Raw genomic sequence first — 17,683 nt, forward strand, 5'->3', positions numbered from 1 at the left:
ATCCCAATCAAGACATGTTGGGGCACACACGTCCAACCCGATCCTGCTCCCTCCTGTACACTCGCCGAGGGGTTCATGAACACCATCATCTCAACCACAATGGCCCGGCAACCCAACATGCCGTTTGCAAACTCTCCTTGAATCGCCCTTGTCGAATTTCTTTGGCGCCATTTCCTGCACTGGGAGAAGGACACCCCGAGGGATCGATCGGTCACCATTTGACTCGGGTTACTCGAGCTTCTCAAAGTCCGAACTTTTGTGCAGTTCAGTGTGTGCAGGGATTCGATGTTTGCCTTGGCCCTTTCACTACCTTATCGAAAGGAAAGAGGGGGAAACGCTGTCTCCTTTCTCTTTGAAAGGGACATCATCCGCGGATGTTAGTGTGCGCCGCTGAGTTTGCTCGCTGCCATTGAGTCCGCTCGCTCCAGAGTCCAGAACCCCAACGCCCATGGTTGTGACCGCGAAGAGATACTCCCTCGATGGACTTATCAAACATGGCAAAGGCTTCGAACCAGAAGACTCTTACACGGTTGCGAATGATCATCTATAAAGACAACCATTAGATCTAGCAATGTTGCAGCATTTTCCTTCCCTCTTCACCCGTGCCAACTCAGACCGAGGGAGCAGAAAAGTAACAGCCAATTGATCTCAACGAGTCTGTGACTCGTCCAATTACTCAACCCCTAGTCAGACCGCCTCCTTCGAATTCCTACCCACGAAATTCTCACCCCACCGCTCCCACCACCATCATCATGAAGTATTTCGCAGCCATGGTCATCCTGACCATTGCCGCCGACGCCATTGCTGTCGCCCTCCCCGGTGCAATTACGTACAACTGGCCGGGTAAGGGCATCGGCTGGTGCCAAAACGTCGGCCAAGCCTGCTGGAAAGCCAAGGAGAAGCGCGCAGCCGAGCTGAAGCGCGAAGCCGTCGTCCTTGGTCAAGGGTGGTGCCAAAGCGTCGGCCAGTCTTGCTGGAAGGACAAGACCAAGACGAAGCGGGAAGCCGAGGCAGACCCGTACGACTGGCCGGGCAGGGGCACCGGCTGGTGCCAAAACGTAGGCGAGCCCTGCTGGAGGGTGAAGCGCGCCGCCGACACCTTTGCCGTCGCCCTCGCAAAGGACGACCTCGTCATCGAGCGGGACTCGGCCGAGGCTCTCGTCTCCCACGCCCAGGGCGGCGCCGCCTTCATGGCCAAGCGCGCCCTCAACGAGCTCGCCGACGTCGTTGCCGCCTCCCAGGACGACCCCTTCTTCTACTACGGCGGGCTGGACCTCAGGAACCACTTTGCGGACGACACGTCCGAGCTCGCGCGCCGCGAGGCCGAGGCCAAGGAGGGCTGGGTCGAGAATGTCGGCCACCCGGACGAGAAGCGCTGGTGCAGTTTGCCGGGCGCGCCCTGCGCCATCGCCAGGCGAGCGGCCGAGGCCCTCGTCGATGCCATCGAAGGCGTCGGCGAGGTTGCGAACCGGGGAAACGAGACTGCCCAGGCCGGAGTCCCGCCCGACGGAGGGCGCTGCCAAAGTATCGGCCAGCCTTGCTGGAAGGCGAGAGTCAAGCGCGAACCCTTTTGCACCAGCTATGATCAGGGCTGCTGGACGCGCTCGGCGGACTCGGCGGCGTGGAAAGCTTCCCGCGACCTGAAGGCCATGAAATCTGCCGCTCGAGACCTCCTCGAGGCCGTTGCCTAGGAATATGTTGCTGTTACTCCCCTCCTCGTTACCTCCTGTCAAAAGACATTTGACTGAGGGGATTTTGACAGCAACCACTGCAAATCTCCACGCCAACTTTGACAGAGCTTCTTATCCTTCTCTTGTGCAATATTGTAATATTGGCTTGCGAGCCGGGGTTTGACAAAGAGAGGTGGAGAAAACGACGACCCAAACACGAACACCAACATACACTTGTTTCCTCTTCTGATAATGGGCTACTTGCCGCCGATTAGACGCAGGATGTTGTCTTTTTGTTTTCATATTTGTATAGGTGATGGGGGAGAGAAACTCCTGGCGCCTATTTCATGTTGAACTATAGTGATCAGGCCTCATGCTCGACACTGAACCTTTCCGCGAGGTGACGAGGGGGTTGGCGACTGAGTCCTCCAGATCGAGACACTGGCCTCGTTTGTGTGGAAGAAATGGAACATAATTAATGCTTGAAATCTTGTCCGATGATGGGTGACGTGCCTGTTAAATTTGATGCAGGTTAACCGGTATCAAACTGGCGAGTCTGAGGCGTCTTGGATCTGCGTCGTGCAAGCGTCTGATCGTCTTTCACAAGATGAAGAATACCATCAGGGTCAACGAAAGCAGTACGCATTCCTTTGCGATAGTCAGACCAGACTTTGCGAGACTGGTCGTCAACTCTGGATTTATGGGCTTGGCCATGGTGCGTTGACGAATCTCCAGGACCTAGGAAGGCTGCTCATCAAATACTACTGATCAAAACATTTACAATGGTCGAATGCATGTACGCTCAATCATTGCGGTCCCCCTCACGTGCCCGTAGGCCGAGGGGCACCGCACCCAAGATTGTTCGCTTCCTTCTCCATTTCGATCTCCGAGTCCGATGGTCCTGGGTCCAGCCTAAAAGGCGAACCTCTCACCAGACGTTTTTTCACGAGAACCTGAATGTTTTATTTTGCGTTGTTCAATAATGAAGAAGAAAAGAGGAAGCAGAGCAAAGATGCGCTGCGCGGGTCGAGTTTTGTAGACGCGGCGAGAAATTTTTGGGGGTATTTGCCTCAGGCAGCCAACGATCCAAATGGGCGGGCACGAGCCGGCTGGGACTGATCAAGGCAAGAAGGGTCCTTGCCCCCTGTCCTTCAGTGTTTGACACCCGCGGCCGGTCTTCGGCAAGCTGCGCTCCCAAGTGGGTCAGCTGCAACGACATGCCGTCACTGGGTGCTAGTTATTCCAATCTCCCGCGCTGCTCCAAGATAATCTCCCCTGGGAATCGGCATTGCACCTCAACCACCAACACAGCAAACCCAAACACGAGATGGCCAAACCAACAATAATGGCCGTAGACGCCCTCCCGAGATTTCTGCTTCCTAGACTCAGCTGGACTGGTCCCTGGACAGCATCTCAGGCCCTACGACCTCTTTCGGCAAACTCTCCGAGCTCGCGCCGCCGGATGCACACCCGAACTGATGGTTTCCACGAGTCGAGTGTGCCGGCCAAATGCCGCAAGAATGGCTTCAATACCAAGCGTGGCTCGATCTTGGAGAGCCCGGGCCTCTCCAGGTCCTTCCATGCGACTCCTACGAGGCAACGAGACCACCACTTTGATACATTGAAGTTCGTGCAACGGCTGAGGAGCGAGGGCTTCACGGAAGTGCAAGCCGAGGCCACGATGAAGGTCCTGAATGATGTAATACAAGAAAGGTAAGCGATGCGCCCTCAGTCAGCGTGCCATCAATCTCACAGCAGTGCAGCATACAGAACCTCACCCGAACCATGGTCCTCCGCGAAGACGCCGCCAAGGCCACCTACACCCAAAAGGTCGACTTTGCGAAGCTGCGCTCCGAACTCCTTTCCGCCGATAGCACCGAGTCGAGCACGACGCGCGCATCCCACGAGAAACTTGGCAACGATATTGCGAAGCTGAGCTCCCGGCTGCGCGACGAGATCGGCCGGACACAGGCCAGCGTCCGCCTGGACCTGAATCTGGAGAAGGGTCGCATCAGGGAGGAGGCTGTCGGCCAGGAGCTCAAGATCAAGGAGACGGAGACAAAGATCGAACAGGAGGTGGCGGCGCTGCGCGAGAAGCTTGAGCAGGTCAAGTTCCAGACGCTGCAGTGGCTGATGGGAGTGTGTACCGGTTTCGCCGCTCTGCTTCTTGGTGCCTGGAGGTTGCTCATGTAGATGGAGCCCGGCCTGGGCACGTTGTCGTAAGTCGCGGGCGGCAGTTCCAGTCGGAAATGAAAGGAAACACTGCGTTGTGCAAACGCATCGTCGTGGCGCCTATCTACTGGGCTTCCCGCCTCGTTTCATATTCTTCAGTAGCTACCTTGTTCTTCACGAAAAGGTTTTTGTCCTGACTGTTTCCGCCTTCCGGAGGGCGGGCCAAAGTTTCGTGGGCAGGGAGCTTGTCTTGTACGTTGTAAGAGGATCCTCAGTTGCATCTGTCAGATAGAAATTTACTGAGTCCCCAAGACAAAGGGACCCGCCATCAAATGAAACATTTATTCACCACGTTGGCAATCTGCCGAATGTTTTCTTTCGGCATCTTCCAGATCATTGTTTCCTCTAGTTTCTCTATAATACTCATCGACGCTTCCGCCGCATCTAAATATCTCGTCCTCTCTCTCTTCCGTCGCCGGATTTACAAATCCTAGCTTCTTCACAGCTCATTCGTACCTCAATTTATCAAAGAGCCGGAAACGCGAACAACGTGATTGATTAACCCCCGAAAAGCCTCAGACTCAGATATCCCAACAACAATGGAGGCAGAAATGGCTGATGAGACCCCTGCCCATGAGGAAATGAAGCTTACTGAAGCTACTTTCGACGTGAAGGTAGGCACCGTTTGCTTGCCCCTGGCTTTGATACGCCGGGCGGGCATGCTCAACTTTTTGGATCTTTTATCTGACATGCTACATAGACAGCCCCCGGTTACATGGAAAACACCTATGTTGGTCACCACTCTTGGCTTGCGTAAGTCACACATTCCTGAGAATTGCTATGAGTGCACGTCGACTGATTCTTCTGCAGATCATGGTTCCCGTACAATCCCGAACACATCACGATCTACTTGGGCTCGGGCGCGGATGACATTCGCTGTTCCATCCCTGAACCCATCATTGTCGAGAGTTTCTCCTATCTCGCCGCCTGTTGCAAGGCACCCATATCTCGGGAGGGGCATGAGACTGGTCGAGTGTTCGAAATCAACCGTGATGAAGCTAACGCCTTTGGTCTCATCATGAGCTTTCTCATGACGTGAACTTTCCCGCAGCATCCGGATTCAACTGTGCGATCGGTGCCGGATATGATTGACGACCTCATCACTGCCTTTGACATGTCCATTTGGATAGGCCTGAACTGTGGTTCGTCCTTTGAACGTGCCGTCTGCCTGCGTGTGCGGCAGTTGCTGCTTGGTGATCGAATGGCGTTGCGCACGGCGTCCATTGCCAAGCAGCACAGGACCGCTGACGAGGATGATCGCGAGGACTATGAACAGCTTATAAAGGTCTTTGCGCAGGCGGCAGTCAGGCCTTGGATGTATTGCTTGGCTATTGAGAAGACGAATGCACCCAGCGCTCGCTACACCGCCGCCTTTGAAAGACTCGGCAACGACCCGGAGTGTCTGTTGGGTTTCCATACGTTCTACGACATTCTGATGGACGACCACCAAGATTTCGCAGCCGACGTCATGGCACAGGTGCGTGTGACCATGGATGATAGCAGGCGCATCAACTCGATTTCCACAGGTGAGTTTGATCCACGGGCAACAGAGATCTTAACCAAGCACTAATCTTATCATAGACACTCAAGATGGCGACAATCAGTCTGTCCATAACCTGCCCACGTCCGTCGACCATGTCATTTATAGCGATCCTCTCGTGCCTGCTGAAGGCAACGTGAGACCTCAATTCTTCAGGATTTGAAACTCATCTTTTTCCGCCAATATGCTAAGCAGTGGGCCAGTTAGTAAGTGATGGTGAGGTGATTTTGGTAGACAAGGATGATTGGACTCTGCTGAATGCCAATGGAAAACCCGGTGGCAAGCTGTCATGTTATCTCGACTACCTTACGTTGCCACACTGTATGAAACCATCCACTCTTGCTATATTTCTTTTGAGTCTGCAAATAGTCATGAATTTCACACGATTGATGGACTCTGAACAGAGCGAACTTCAGCTCCTAAGTTCAATGAACTCGGTGTCCCGATCTCTTATGAGGGTCTCCTTCCCCGGCTTTACTGGCTTTGGGGATCAACCTGAGCGGGATTCAGCTTTCAAATGAAGTCACACAGTCCCAATCTTTTTTAAATAGTGTTCTTCGCGATAGGCAAGGTAAAGCAACCGGAACTCAAGCAATGATTGTGGGCCAAGCCGGTCGGGTCGCCAGAGCTGGTAAACTGCTTATGTCATCCCGCATCCGGCCAAACATGCGTCCGGGCAGGAAGCAGGAACCCGACCTGACCTGGAAACGGACACCTCAGCAAAATTACCACGTGACAGGACCTTGCCCATCCAGTGAAGAGCCAAGCGCACGGGCCAGGCTGGTCTCAATTGGCTGAAGACAACAAGGAGCGACAGGAGCAAGCCTGGAAGCCTGGCAAGCGTGAGCGTGGGAAGCTGGCAGCAAACCACAGACCTCAGGCGTCGCGCACCCGGCTCAGTGCGCAACAACCTGGCACTGGCAGCAACGAACCGGACAGGCAACGTAAGGTATCCGTACTGCACCTAAAATAATCTCCAACCTTCCACCTCACCACAAGCGAACTACGTATCCCGTACCCATCTTTCCCATTCCTCCCACCACCACCACCCCAAACAAACACCATCATCAACGTTTGCCCTCCAGATCGCCATCGCTGCGAGGTGCATCGCTACCCCGTATTTACGCCTTCTCATTACCGCTCTTTGTTTCCTGTATTAATTGCCTTTTGCGCATTCAGTCGGGTCGCAAGGAAGCTATCCCCAGCTCCTACTCCTTTCTCTCCAACATACACCACACCACGTCGCCGAATCTACGAAATCCCGCGACACCCGACCAGCTGACCACTCCGAATCCGCGAGCTGACACCGCCTAGCTGAGGAGCGCAACTTCGTTTCTGGAAGCTCCTTGTCACAGATAACGCCAGTCATGGCGCCACTACCGATCAAGTTCCAGGAGCTGATCCAGCTTCAGACAGCCGGTGTCGAGGACTCTTCGATCGGCTTCAACTCCTGCGTGAGCCATCTCCGCCCGCCCATCATACCGCTCAGTGGCATCATCATGACTGACTTGCTCTCTTCCAGACACTCGAGTCAGATTCCTATGTCTGCATTCGGGAAAAGAAGAACGAGGCTGCCCAACCCGAAGTGGTCATTGTCGACCTGAAGAACGGCAACAATGTCACACGGCGCCCCATCAAGGCCGACAGTGCCATCATGCACTGGACTCGCCAAGTCATCGCCCTTAAGGCGCAATCGAGAACACTGCAGATCTTCGACCTCGAGAAGAAGGCAAAACTCAAGTCCACCACAATGAACGAGGACGTCCAGTACTGGAAGTGGATCAGCGACACTACTTTGGGCCTGGTTACAGATTCAGCAGTCTACCATTGGGACGTCTACGACCCCAGTCAGGCCCAGCCGGTAGAGGTGTTCAAGCGCAATGCTAACCTCAACGTGAGTGCAATGCTTCCTCCATCCCCCGCATGTCACCAAACAGTGCGCTAAATACATTAACTAGGGCTGCCAAATCATCAACTACCGAACCAACGCTGAGGGGAAGTGGATGGTAGTTGTCGGTATCTCGCAACAGCAGGGCCGTGTGGTTGGTGCGATGCAACTGTACTCCAAAGACCGCGGTATCAGCCAGGCTATCGAGGGTCATGCTGCGGCATTTGGCTCGCTGCGCTTGGAGGGTGCCCCCGCCGACACTAAGCTCTTCACCTTCGCTGTGAGAACCGCTACTGGCGCGAAGCTTCACATCGTCGAGGTTGATCACGCCGAGTCAAACCCCGTATTCCAGAAGAAGGCCGTCGACATTTTCTTCCCTCCCGAGGCCGTCAGCGATTTCCCCGTGGCTATGCAGGTGTCTCAGAAATACGGAGTCATTTTCATGGTCACCAAGTATGGATTTATCCACGTTTACGATCTCGAGACGGCCGCCTGCATCTTCATGAACCGAATTTCCAGCGATACCATCTTCACGACCTGCCCTGACAACGAGTCTCGCGGCATTGTTGGCATCAACCGCAAGGGTCAAGTTCTCTTCGTTTCGATCGACGACAGCAACGTCATTCCCTACCTCCTCCAGAACCCGGCCAACACCGATATGGCTATCAAGATGGCATCACGAGCTGGCCTCCCCGGTGCTGATAATCTCTATGCCCGTCAATTCGAGCAACTTTTCAACAGCGGTCAGTTCATGGAGGCTGCCAAGATCGCGGCCAACTCTCCCCGCCAGTTCCTTCGAACCGCCGAGACGATCGAGAGATTCAAGTCGCTCCCGCAGCAGCCCGGTCAAATGTCCTTTGTCCTCCAATACTTTGGTCTTTTGCTCGACAAGGGTGCGCTGAACGAGCACGAGTCCATTGAGCTTGCTCAGCCCGTTCTCGCCCAGAATCGTCTCAATTTGCTGGAGAAGTGGCAAAAGGAGGGCAAGTTGACTGCATCCGAGAGACTCGGTGATCTTGTCAGACCTCATGACCTGAACATGGCCCTCACTCTTTATCTCAAGGCCAACATCCCCCACAAGGTTGTTGCTGGCTTTGCCGAGACTGGTCAATTCGAAAAGATTCTGCCCTATGCCTCCCAGGCCAACTACCAACCCGACTATGTTCAGCTCCTTCAGCATATCGTTCGTGTCAACCCGGAGAAGGGAGCAGAATTCGCTACAGCATTGGCCAACAACGAGGGCGGCTCCCTGGTCGACATTGAGAGGGTAGTCGATATCTTCCAGTCCCAGGGCATGATTCAGCAAGCCACGGCTTTCTTACTGGACGCGTTGAAGGACAACAGACCTGACCAGGGTCATCTTCAAACTCGTCTCCTGGAGATGAACCTGATAAATGCCCCCCAGGTCGCCGATGCCATTCTTGGAAATGACATGTTCTCTCACTTTGACAAGACTCGCATTGCAACACTCTGTGAACAGGCCGGTTTGGCCCAAAAGGCGTTGGAGCTCTACGAGGACCCTGCCGCCGTCAAGCGTGTCGTTGTGAACATCGCGGCCACTCCTAATTTCAACATCGACTGGCTAACCGGTTTCTTCGGCAAGCTGTCCGTCGAGCAATCGCTGGATTGCTTGGACGCCATGATCAAGCACAACATCCGCCAGAACCTGCAAGCGGTGGTTCAGATTGCCACCAAGTACTCCGACTTGTTGGGTCCCGTGCGCCTGATTGATCTTTTTGAGAAGTACAAGACTGCCGAGGGTCTCTTCTACTACCTTGGCAGCATTGTCAACCTCTCTGAGGACCCCGACGTCCACTTCAAGTACATCGAGTCTGCTACCAAGATGGGTCAGTTCAACGAGGTTGAGCGTATCTGCAGAGACAGCAACTACTACAATGCTGAGAAGGTTAAGAACTTCCTGAAGGAAGCTAGACTTCAGGAGCAGCTGCCTCTCATTATCGTTTGCGACAGATTTAACTTCGTTCACGACTTGGTCCTCTACCTGTACCAGCAGCAGCAATTCCAGTCCATCGAGACATACGTCCAGCGTGTCAACCCCAGCCGGACTCCCGCCGTCATCGGTGGTCTGTTGGATGTCGACTGTGACGAAAGCATCATCAAGAACCTGTTGTCGACTGTTAACCCCGCCTCGATTCCCATCGATGAGCTTGTGTCTGAGGTTGAGTCTCGCAACCGTCTCAAGCTTCTGTTGCCTTTCCTCGAGGCAACCCTTGCTGCTGGCAACCAGCAGCAGGCTGTGTTCAATGCTCTCGCCAAGATCTACATTGACTCGAACAACAACCCGGAGAAATTCCTCAAAGAGAACGACCAGTATGACACGCTCAGCGTTGGTAAATACTGCGAGAAGCGCGACCCCAACCTGGCCTTCATTGCCTACTCCAAGGGTCAGAACGACCTCGAGCTCGTCAACATTACCAACGAGAACGGCATGTACCGCAACCAGGCTCGATACCTGCTCGAGCGGGCTGACCGTGAGCTGTGGACGTTTGTTCTCAGCGAGAACAACATCCACCGCCGCTCTGTGATTGACCAAGTGACTGCGACCGCGGTTCCCGAGTCCACCGACCCTTCCAAGGTTTCTGAGGCCGTTGCCGCCTTCCTTGCTTGCGATCTCCCTCTCGAGCTCATTGAGCTGCTCGAGAAGATTGTCCTCGAGCCGTCACCCTTCAGCGACAACACCAATCTTCAAAACTTGCTCTTGTTCACCGCTGCTAAGGCCGATAAGGGTAAGGTTATGGACTACATCCACCGTATGGACAATTTCAGCGCGCCGGATATTGCATCAGCCTGTATCGACGTCGGTCTCCACGAGGAGGCTTTCGAGATCTTTAAGAAGACTGGTGACAAGACCTCCGCTGTTGATGTCCTGGTAGAGAACGTCGTGAGCATCGACCGTGCCCAAGCTTACGCCGAGGAGGTTGACTTGCCCGAGGTTTGGAGCAAGGTGGCCAAGGCTCAGCTTGATGGCCTGCGTGTCACCGACTCCATCGAATCCTACATTAAGGCCGATGACCCCAAGAACTACGAGGAGGTTATCGAGACCGCTGCCCGCGCTGGCAAGGACCAGGATCTCATTAAGTACCTCCGCATGGCCAGAAAGACACTGCGCGAGCCCGCCATCGACACTGCCCTCGCCTTCTGCTACGCTCGTCTGGATGAGCTCGGCGAGCTCGAAGACTTTCTCCGCGGCACCAACGTCGCCAACATTGAGGAGTCTGGAGACAAGGCCTATGAGCAAGGCCTATACCAGGCTTCCAAGATCTTCTTCACCAGCATCTCCAACTGGGCCAAGCTGGCAACTACCCTTGTCCACCTCGAGGAGTACCAGGCCGCTGTTGAATGCGCTCGCAAGGCCAATAACATCAAGGTTTGGAAGCAAGTGCACGAGGCCTGCGTTGAAAAGAAGGAGTTCCGTCTTGCCCAGATCTGCGGTCTCAACCTGATTGTTGACGCTGAGCAATTGCAGACTCTTGTCAAGCAGTACGAGCGCAACGGCTACTTTGATGAACTCATCGGGGTCTTGGAGCAGGGTCTTGGTCTCGAGCGCGCCCACATGGGTATGTTCACCGAGCTCGGCATTGCCTTGTCCAAGTACCACCCCGAGCGTTTGATGGAGCACCTCAAGCTCTTCTGGAGCAGAATGAATCTGCCCAAGATCATTCGCGCTTGCGAGGAGGCGAACCTCTGGCCCGAGCTGGTCTTCTGCTACTACCACTACGATGAATTTGACAACGCTGCTCTGGCGGTCATTGAGCGCCCCGAGAACTCATGGGAGCACCAGCAGTTCAAGGAGATTGTTGTCAAGGTGGCCAACTTGGAGATTTACTACCGCGCCATCAACTTCTACCTTGAGCAGCACCCATCTCTGCTCACTGATCTCCTTCAAGCGCTTACTGCTCGCATCGACGTTAACCGTGTGGTCAAGATGTTTGAGAAGAGTGATAACCTGCCGCTCATTAAGCCTTTCCTTATTAACGTTCAAACTCAAAACAAGCGCACCGTAAACAACGCCATCAACGACTTGTTGATCGAGGAGGAGGACTACAAGACGCTTCGCGACTCTGTCGAGAACTACGATAACTATGACCCCGTCGACCTTGCCTCTCGTCTGGAGAAGCACGACTTGATCTTCTTCCGTCAGATCGCAGCCAGCATCTACCGCAAGAACAAGCGTTGGGAGAAGTCGATTGCTCTTTCCAAGCAGGACAAGCTCTTCAAGGATGCCATTGAGACCGCTGCCATTTCAGGCAAGACTGATGTCGTGGAAGATTTACTCCGCTACGTAAGCCCTTTTCCCATCCTACTTTGTTCATTATGGATTAGTTACTAACATAGCATAGTTTGTCGATGTTGGTAGCCGTGAGTGCTACGTTGGCATGCTCTATGCCTGCTACGAGCTCATCCGCCCTGACCTGGTCCTTGAGATCTCCTGGCGCAGCGGCCTCACCGATTTCGCTATGCCTTACATGATCAACATGTTGTGCCAGCAGACGAAGGACTTGGCTGCCCTCAAGGCCGACAACGAGGCTCGCAAGAGCAAGGAGAAGGAGCAGGAGAAGGATGAGACCAACACTCCTATCCTGGGCGGCAACCGCCTCATGATCACTGCCGGCCCTGGCGGCATGGGTGGCGCTCCTCCTGCGCCTTACGGCCAGACAAACGGCTTTGCGCCCCAGCCCACTGGCTTTGGATTCTAGATGAGGACACCAGACAATGGTTGGACCTTTGTGCCCCAAGCGAGGCAACATCATAAGGCCACTCACTTATATCCACAGTCTATTATTTTCGGCGGCATGAGGTATCAGGCGGCCGGCAAGGGTTACGGCACCGGCGCCAATAAAATTCTATGAACGCGGAGGATGGCGTTGAGATAACCGAGGGCTCCCTGTAATCGTATCTTCTTTGCTCTCTGGATGGATGAGCATTTCCGGCAGGCGGATGAGTGTTAAAGCGAGGGAGCTATCGGGTGATGCTTATTTTTCCAATATGCACACTCGAAGCTAGACTCTCTCGCCATTACCGATTCAGGGATATTTCGAGCCTGTCGCTCGAACCCAAAACTGTATGATAGTTCATTTAACGTTGACTCTTTTCTGATGACAACTGGCGTGCATAAATGTCGATGTGAACAGGAATGTCTGAGCCTAACTGGCCATAGCCCGAACATTGAAGAAAGTATGCCGCGACTGCCGGCTTTTGCCCAGGATCGGTCTCATATTATGGGAGGTCTAAAATCAGTAGCTAGCATCACATGGAGAAGGTAATCACTGAGGTCAATAGGAGCAACGTGACATTCGCCACGACTACGAGTTAGGTATCAGATCTGGCTTCACATTTGAAGAGCATGTGCTCAAGTCAATTCTATTAAAGCAACAGCTTCAAACAATAAACATCATACAATCCAGCTCCGAAACTCCTCTTGGAAGCAGAATTAAGAAATCGGTACACTGCCAGACTTCGCTTCGCTTAACCTCTTCTTCTTCTCTTTCTCGATCGTGGGTTTCGCATCAGCAATCTTGAGCCATTCCCCGTTGAAGGCGTTGATGAGCCAGTTGTTTAATTCTGCGAGGGGAAGGGTTGATGATTAGTAAACTTCCTTGCCATGGCCTCTCGCAAAGGGAAAAAAAGGTGGGAGACTGAGGGAAATGCATAAACTCACTATCGTAGACAATCTTGTTTGCATTATGAAAGTAAATACCATGGTCGCTGTCAGGGAAAACATGCACGTCATAATTCTCGACGCCTTCTAAATTGAGCTTGTCGAGGAGGGTGAGGGTGCTCTGATAGTGCACATTATCGTCCGAAACGCCGTGCATCATCAGCCAGCGCACGTTGCCGGCAAGGGCCGTGACGTTGGAGATGGCCGTCTGGTCGTACCCTGCCGAGTTGAGCTGCGGGGTGCGCATGTAGCGCTCCGTGTAAATGGAATCGTAGAAGCGCCAGTCCGTGACGGGGGCGACGGCCATGCCGTAGCTGAACGTCTGGCCAGCGTCCATCTCGAGCGTCTTGAGGGTCTGGAAGCCGCCGTAGCTCCAGCCCCAGATGGCGATGCGGGCCGAGTCGACGTACTTGAGGGCGGACCAGTGCTTGGCGGCGGCGATCTGGTCAATGGCCTCCCAGTGGCCCAGCTTCTCGCGGATGAGGACGCGGTTCTTGCGGCCGATATAGCCCGTGCCGCGGCCGTCGACTGTTACGACGACGTAGCCGAGGGCGGACGCGATGTAGGATTGGAAGTCGACGGAGAACCTTTTGCTCACGGACTGGGATCCGGGGCCGGAGTACTGTTGGAACAGGACCGGGTACTTCTTCTTCTCATTGAAGTGGGGAGGACGGCGCTCGACGTAGTTGAGCTCGACATCGTCGACTTTGATGGTCCCGTACTTGAGAATGGGCAGCTCGTATTTCTTTGCGTTTTCGGCGAGTTGTGTGTTTTGTTCCACAACGTGCTCGTAACTGATTGGGTTGCTTGGAGTACTGATAACCTTCTGCCAAGGGATCTTGGGGCCCAGGTACGAGAGAAGGCCGAAGCCTGCGCCGCTAGAGAAGGAGATGCCATAGTAGCTCTCGAAATTGGTGTCCGTGAACGGCTTCAGGTCGGAGCCGTTGAGGTGAACGCTGTAGACATGGCGTTGAATCGAGGACTCTTTGGTAGATACGAAGTAGACCAAGTTATTCTTCAGGTCAACAGCGGAGGGGCCGCTCACGACTTCCCAGTTGCCACCAGTGAGGTAGACAGGCTCGGGGTTGTCCATCGGCGAGAAGTAGGCAATGTGGTCGCCATCATCGTGGATCACAGTGTCAACGTACCCATCGTCCGGTCTCCCATTAGCAGGGTCCGCGGGGATGAACTGAGTTTCGTGAGAAATCTCGAACCAGCCGCCGTCGAGTTTGCCAACATCAATGGTGTTTACAGTCTTGCCCGTCCGAGCCACAACGTCAACGAGCACCACCCGCATGACGTCGCTTACGCGATTGGTCTCCTTGATCAGGACCTTGCTGTTGGCCCAGAGGACCATATTGATGAGTCTATCATCATCGGCAAACCCACCCTCAATATCAACGGCAAAAACGTCGCCGCGCTCGACATCGTAAAAGAGAAGGTCTACGACGGGGTTATGGCTACCGGCGCGAGGGTACTTGATGCGCTTCTCGTCCGGGTAGGTCTCTTCGCCGGCAGGTTTCTCCTTGCCCGAGGGCCTTGACATGAAGTACTGCAATGGGTACTCGGGCACACCCGTCTCGTTGGTGCGTAAGAAGGCAACATACTTGCCATCCTCGGAATACCAGGTGGCACTGTTGCTGGCAAAGACTTCCTCCTCATACACCCAGTCGGGAATGCCGTAAAAGTACTCGGGACCACCATCCTTGGTGATTTGCGTAACTTTCTTGTCACCATCCAGCTTTCTCAAAAACAGGTTGTTGTCTCTAGTGAAAACGATGGCATTGCTCTGGGGACTCCATGTCGCGAGCTGCACTCGCGCGTCGGCATGCTCGGGGTCGAGAGGCTCAGCGGTCTGGGTCTCGACGTCGAAAATCCAATACAAGGCCGTAAAGGAGTGGCGCCAGTTGTGCTCGCGATCGGTCGAAACGAGCACTTTCTTCATGTCCTTGCTCGGCCGTCCGTCGTTAGGCTGCAATTGGCGGCCACCGACATTGATCCAAGGGTTCTTCATGAGCGTGCGACTCTGGACGACTTCGGCTGAAACCTGGCGATCCAACTTGCCGGCCCTGACGTCCTCGACCACGAGGTAATCCTTGCCCTGGGCACCTTGCTCGAGCAGCAGGCCATCCTCTCCACTAGGTCCCTCAATCCAGCTTATCGAGTGAGAGTAGGGCGACCAGAAGCCGGACATGACCTGGTCCAACGTGACTGACTTTCCGGACCCGCGCGACGTGGCCGACGGGTCGTGGTCGACTTGACTTCCATGCTGGTACGACTTGCGGGACAAAAACACGAATAGAGCACCTCCCCACGCGAGGAGGAATGCAGCGGCCAGTATGCATATTCCCTTCTTCAGCCCGCGGTCCATACCGACACGGCGCGCCATGCCCGTCGTCGGCGCCAAGAAGGGCCCCGTCTCGAGGTCATTGGCGTCGGACTCTTTGTAATCATTGTCGTCGTCATCATCGTCGGGGTTATCGGCGTAGGCGGGGCGCGAGGTGGACGGGGCCCGCCGCCTCTGAGCGGAAGAAGAGGAGTGTGCCTTTTCATTCTGCTCGTGAAGACGGTCGAAGACGAGGCTGGTGGTGGAAACGCTCGAGATGGATGATTCGTGGGACATCCTGGAGTCCTCGGCGGTAGGTTGGCGAGGGGCGGCAGCGGAAGCGCTTGGTGTGTCCATGGTGTCGGAGATGGAGACGGCGTACTGATTATCAGTCTCGGGAGGGTTTGTGGGATTCGGTTCTTCCGTCCGGGGTAAGCTTTGCCCAGGCAAAGGCAGCAGATGCCAAAGCTAAAGAAAGATGGGATCGAAACTAGGTGGATTGCGCGGTGACTTGAAACGGCATGCTGTCTCGAGGCAGCTTCAGTCCTCTTTTGTAAATGGGAGGACACGACCACACCCCATGGATCGGAGGGCAGTCACGAACGAGGCGGTTTGGTATCTGATGGAGTTGCAAGAGGGGTGAGTGTAGGATGGGCACGGAGGAAGAGGAGCGCCCGTTGGGGGGAGGGAGGAGAATGGGGATGTCGAAGAGTGGTGTAGTTGCGAAGGATCGTGGAGTGGACGTGGACGTGGAGGCGAGTCAATGGCGAACAAAGAGCAGCAGTCCAATCCGGTGCCTACCTACATTACCTGGGTAAGGTAGCTGTAGGTGCCGGTGCGTGAGGTGGGGAATTGCTTAGTGGTCCACGGGTGCGTACATTGGCTTGGGATTAGCGGCGGACCCTATGGCCTGGATCTCGAGTACCACCGCCGTGGGAAGAGAAGCATAGAGGTATCCACGGCTGCAGAGTGCGGCAGGAGTGGGCTTGGCCCGTTTCAATCGTTCGTTCGCATTCCCATTTCGGAGCTTGCCGGGGCTCGTTCGAATGCAACAGGTCTCTTAAACTCTTAAATAGGCGGTCTTATTTTGCGTATGGCGGGATCCGGACCCTGGCAAAAGAAGTACATTTTCCAACTGCAACGCTTTTTTTCAAAACGTTCCTTTGAAGACAGGTCTGTGGTTCTTGCATTGGCCTTAAACAAAGGTACCTTGAGGTACCTTATATTATCTCAGTTCAGGGAGGGGAATCTTCTTCTACCAAACATTGGCCACCGATGCTTCTCATCTCAACTCTGTCTGCAGCCCACCTGGTCCTCAACCCATGCACGAGCATCACGATATTGGGTGCAGACGATAGACTACGAGCCATAATTGGTTCACCGCACGAGAACAGCTCATACATAGCAACAGACTTATCTACTGAGACGTGTTTTGGGTTTGAAAGACCAAGGATTCAACTACCTCCCGAAATGGATCCAACACAGTGGTATCGAACTCCTGATGCTAGGCCTCGAATACAGAACATCTCTCACACACAATCGATCCTCCATGAAACGAAGCCTCTCCCTGCCAAGCTCTACCTACCCCCACGATAACCTCACCTCACTTCTCCCTCCCTCCCCAGAACCCCCCCTCCCCCCCCTTACTCGCCAGCAAGCTGCGGCGCAACAGCCCTATCTTCCTCAATCTTCTCCACCACACACGCCGTCCCGTACGCGCACGTCTGCGCGAACCCACCCAAGTCCGAGGCGTCGAACCGCAGACAGATGATGGCGTTGCCGCCGCGCTGCTTGCACTCGCTCACCACCCGCCCCAGCGCGTCGTTGCGGCAGTTGTACAGCATCGTCGTGAACCACCGCAGCTCCCCTCCCGCAAACGACTTGATCACCATGCCCAGGCTGGCGGCGATGTTGCGCGAGCGCACCGACAGGCCGTACACCGCGCCGAGGGTGCGGACTACGCGGTATCCGGAGATGTCAAACATTGCTAGCCGTGCGTGTGAGTACCGCGTTCGTTGTATATATATATATATATATATACATTATGTATAAATTATGTATGGCACGTACTGGTGGTGATGACCCCGCCTGTTTCCGTCAAGCAGTGTAGGTCTGATAGCTCGGGCGGGATGTTGGCCACGTCCTCTGGCTTGACATCGCTCTTTCTGCCCATAAAATTCATACTGTTTCGTTTTGATGTTGGATATGATGTGATTATGGTAATGTTTCTCGATATTTAGATCTCCTCGTGGCTTGAGTATTGCGACAAAGTTGTTGATGTTGAACAAACTACTGTCCTACCTATGCAATCAAGTTTGGCCACATAGAGTAGACAGCAACCACACTC

General features: G+C 54.3%; 7 protein-coding genes across 7 annotated transcripts; 5 read left to right on the forward strand and 2 right to left on the reverse strand.

Moving 5' to 3' along the window:
* Positions 1-752: 752 nt before the first annotated feature.
* Positions 753-1,691, forward strand: CORC01_01276 (clock-controlled pheromone ccg-4; the record flags this gene model as incomplete). The annotated part of the gene is made up of 1 exon (XM_022612932.1): positions 753-1,691. The coding sequence occupies one exon, from the start codon at positions 753-755 to the stop codon at positions 1,689-1,691; it is 939 nt and encodes a 312-aa protein (XP_022480693.1).
* A 1,324-nt stretch (positions 1,692-3,015) lies between these two features.
* Positions 3,016-3,863, forward strand: CORC01_01277 (uncharacterized protein; the record flags this gene model as incomplete). Its single annotated transcript, XM_022612933.1, has 2 exons — positions 3,016-3,383; positions 3,434-3,863. 2 exons carry the CDS (start codon positions 3,016-3,018, stop codon positions 3,861-3,863), a joined length of 798 nt encoding a protein of 265 aa, XP_022480694.1.
* A 578-nt stretch (positions 3,864-4,441) lies between these two features.
* On the forward strand, positions 4,442-4,941 carry CORC01_01278 (uncharacterized protein; the record flags this gene model as incomplete). The annotated part of the gene is made up of 3 exons (XM_022612934.1): positions 4,442-4,516; positions 4,603-4,655; positions 4,713-4,941. 3 exons carry the CDS (start codon positions 4,442-4,444, stop codon positions 4,939-4,941), a joined length of 357 nt encoding a protein of 118 aa, XP_022480695.1.
* A 45-nt stretch (positions 4,942-4,986) lies between these two features.
* Positions 4,987-5,605, forward strand: CORC01_01279 (uncharacterized protein; the record flags this gene model as incomplete). The annotated part of the gene is made up of 2 exons (XM_022612935.1): positions 4,987-5,428; positions 5,484-5,605. The coding sequence occupies 2 exons, from the start codon at positions 4,987-4,989 to the stop codon at positions 5,603-5,605; spliced, it is 564 nt and encodes a 187-aa protein (XP_022480696.1).
* An 838-nt stretch (positions 5,606-6,443) lies between these two features.
* On the forward strand, positions 6,444-12,048 carry CORC01_01280 (uncharacterized protein; the record flags this gene model as incomplete). Its single annotated transcript, XM_022612936.1, has 5 exons — positions 6,444-6,588; positions 6,757-6,896; positions 6,965-7,336; positions 7,401-11,633; positions 11,692-12,048. Coding segments are annotated over 5 exons (5,247 nt in total), but the record flags the coding sequence as incomplete, so codon positions are not given.
* A 734-nt stretch (positions 12,049-12,782) lies between these two features.
* Positions 12,783-15,693, reverse strand: CORC01_01281 (uncharacterized protein; the record flags this gene model as incomplete). Its single annotated transcript, XM_022612937.1, has 2 exons — positions 12,783-12,913; positions 13,011-15,693. The coding sequence occupies 2 exons, from the start codon at positions 15,691-15,693 to the stop codon at positions 12,783-12,785; spliced, it is 2,814 nt and encodes a 937-aa protein (XP_022480698.1).
* A 1,286-nt stretch (positions 15,694-16,979) lies between these two features.
* CORC01_01282 (YjfJ protein) lies at positions 16,980-17,518 on the reverse strand (the record flags this gene model as incomplete). The annotated part of the gene is made up of 2 exons (XM_022612938.1): positions 16,980-17,323; positions 17,407-17,518. 2 exons carry the CDS (start codon positions 17,516-17,518, stop codon positions 16,980-16,982), a joined length of 456 nt encoding a protein of 151 aa, XP_022480699.1.
* Positions 17,519-17,683: the final 165 nt, after the last annotated feature.

The sequence above is a fragment of the Colletotrichum orchidophilum genome, assembly GCF_001831195.1.
Source record: "Colletotrichum orchidophilum strain IMI 309357 chromosome Unknown Scaffold_6.1, whole genome shotgun sequence".
NCBI lineage: Eukaryota > Fungi > Ascomycota > Sordariomycetes > Glomerellales > Glomerellaceae > Colletotrichum > Colletotrichum orchidophilum.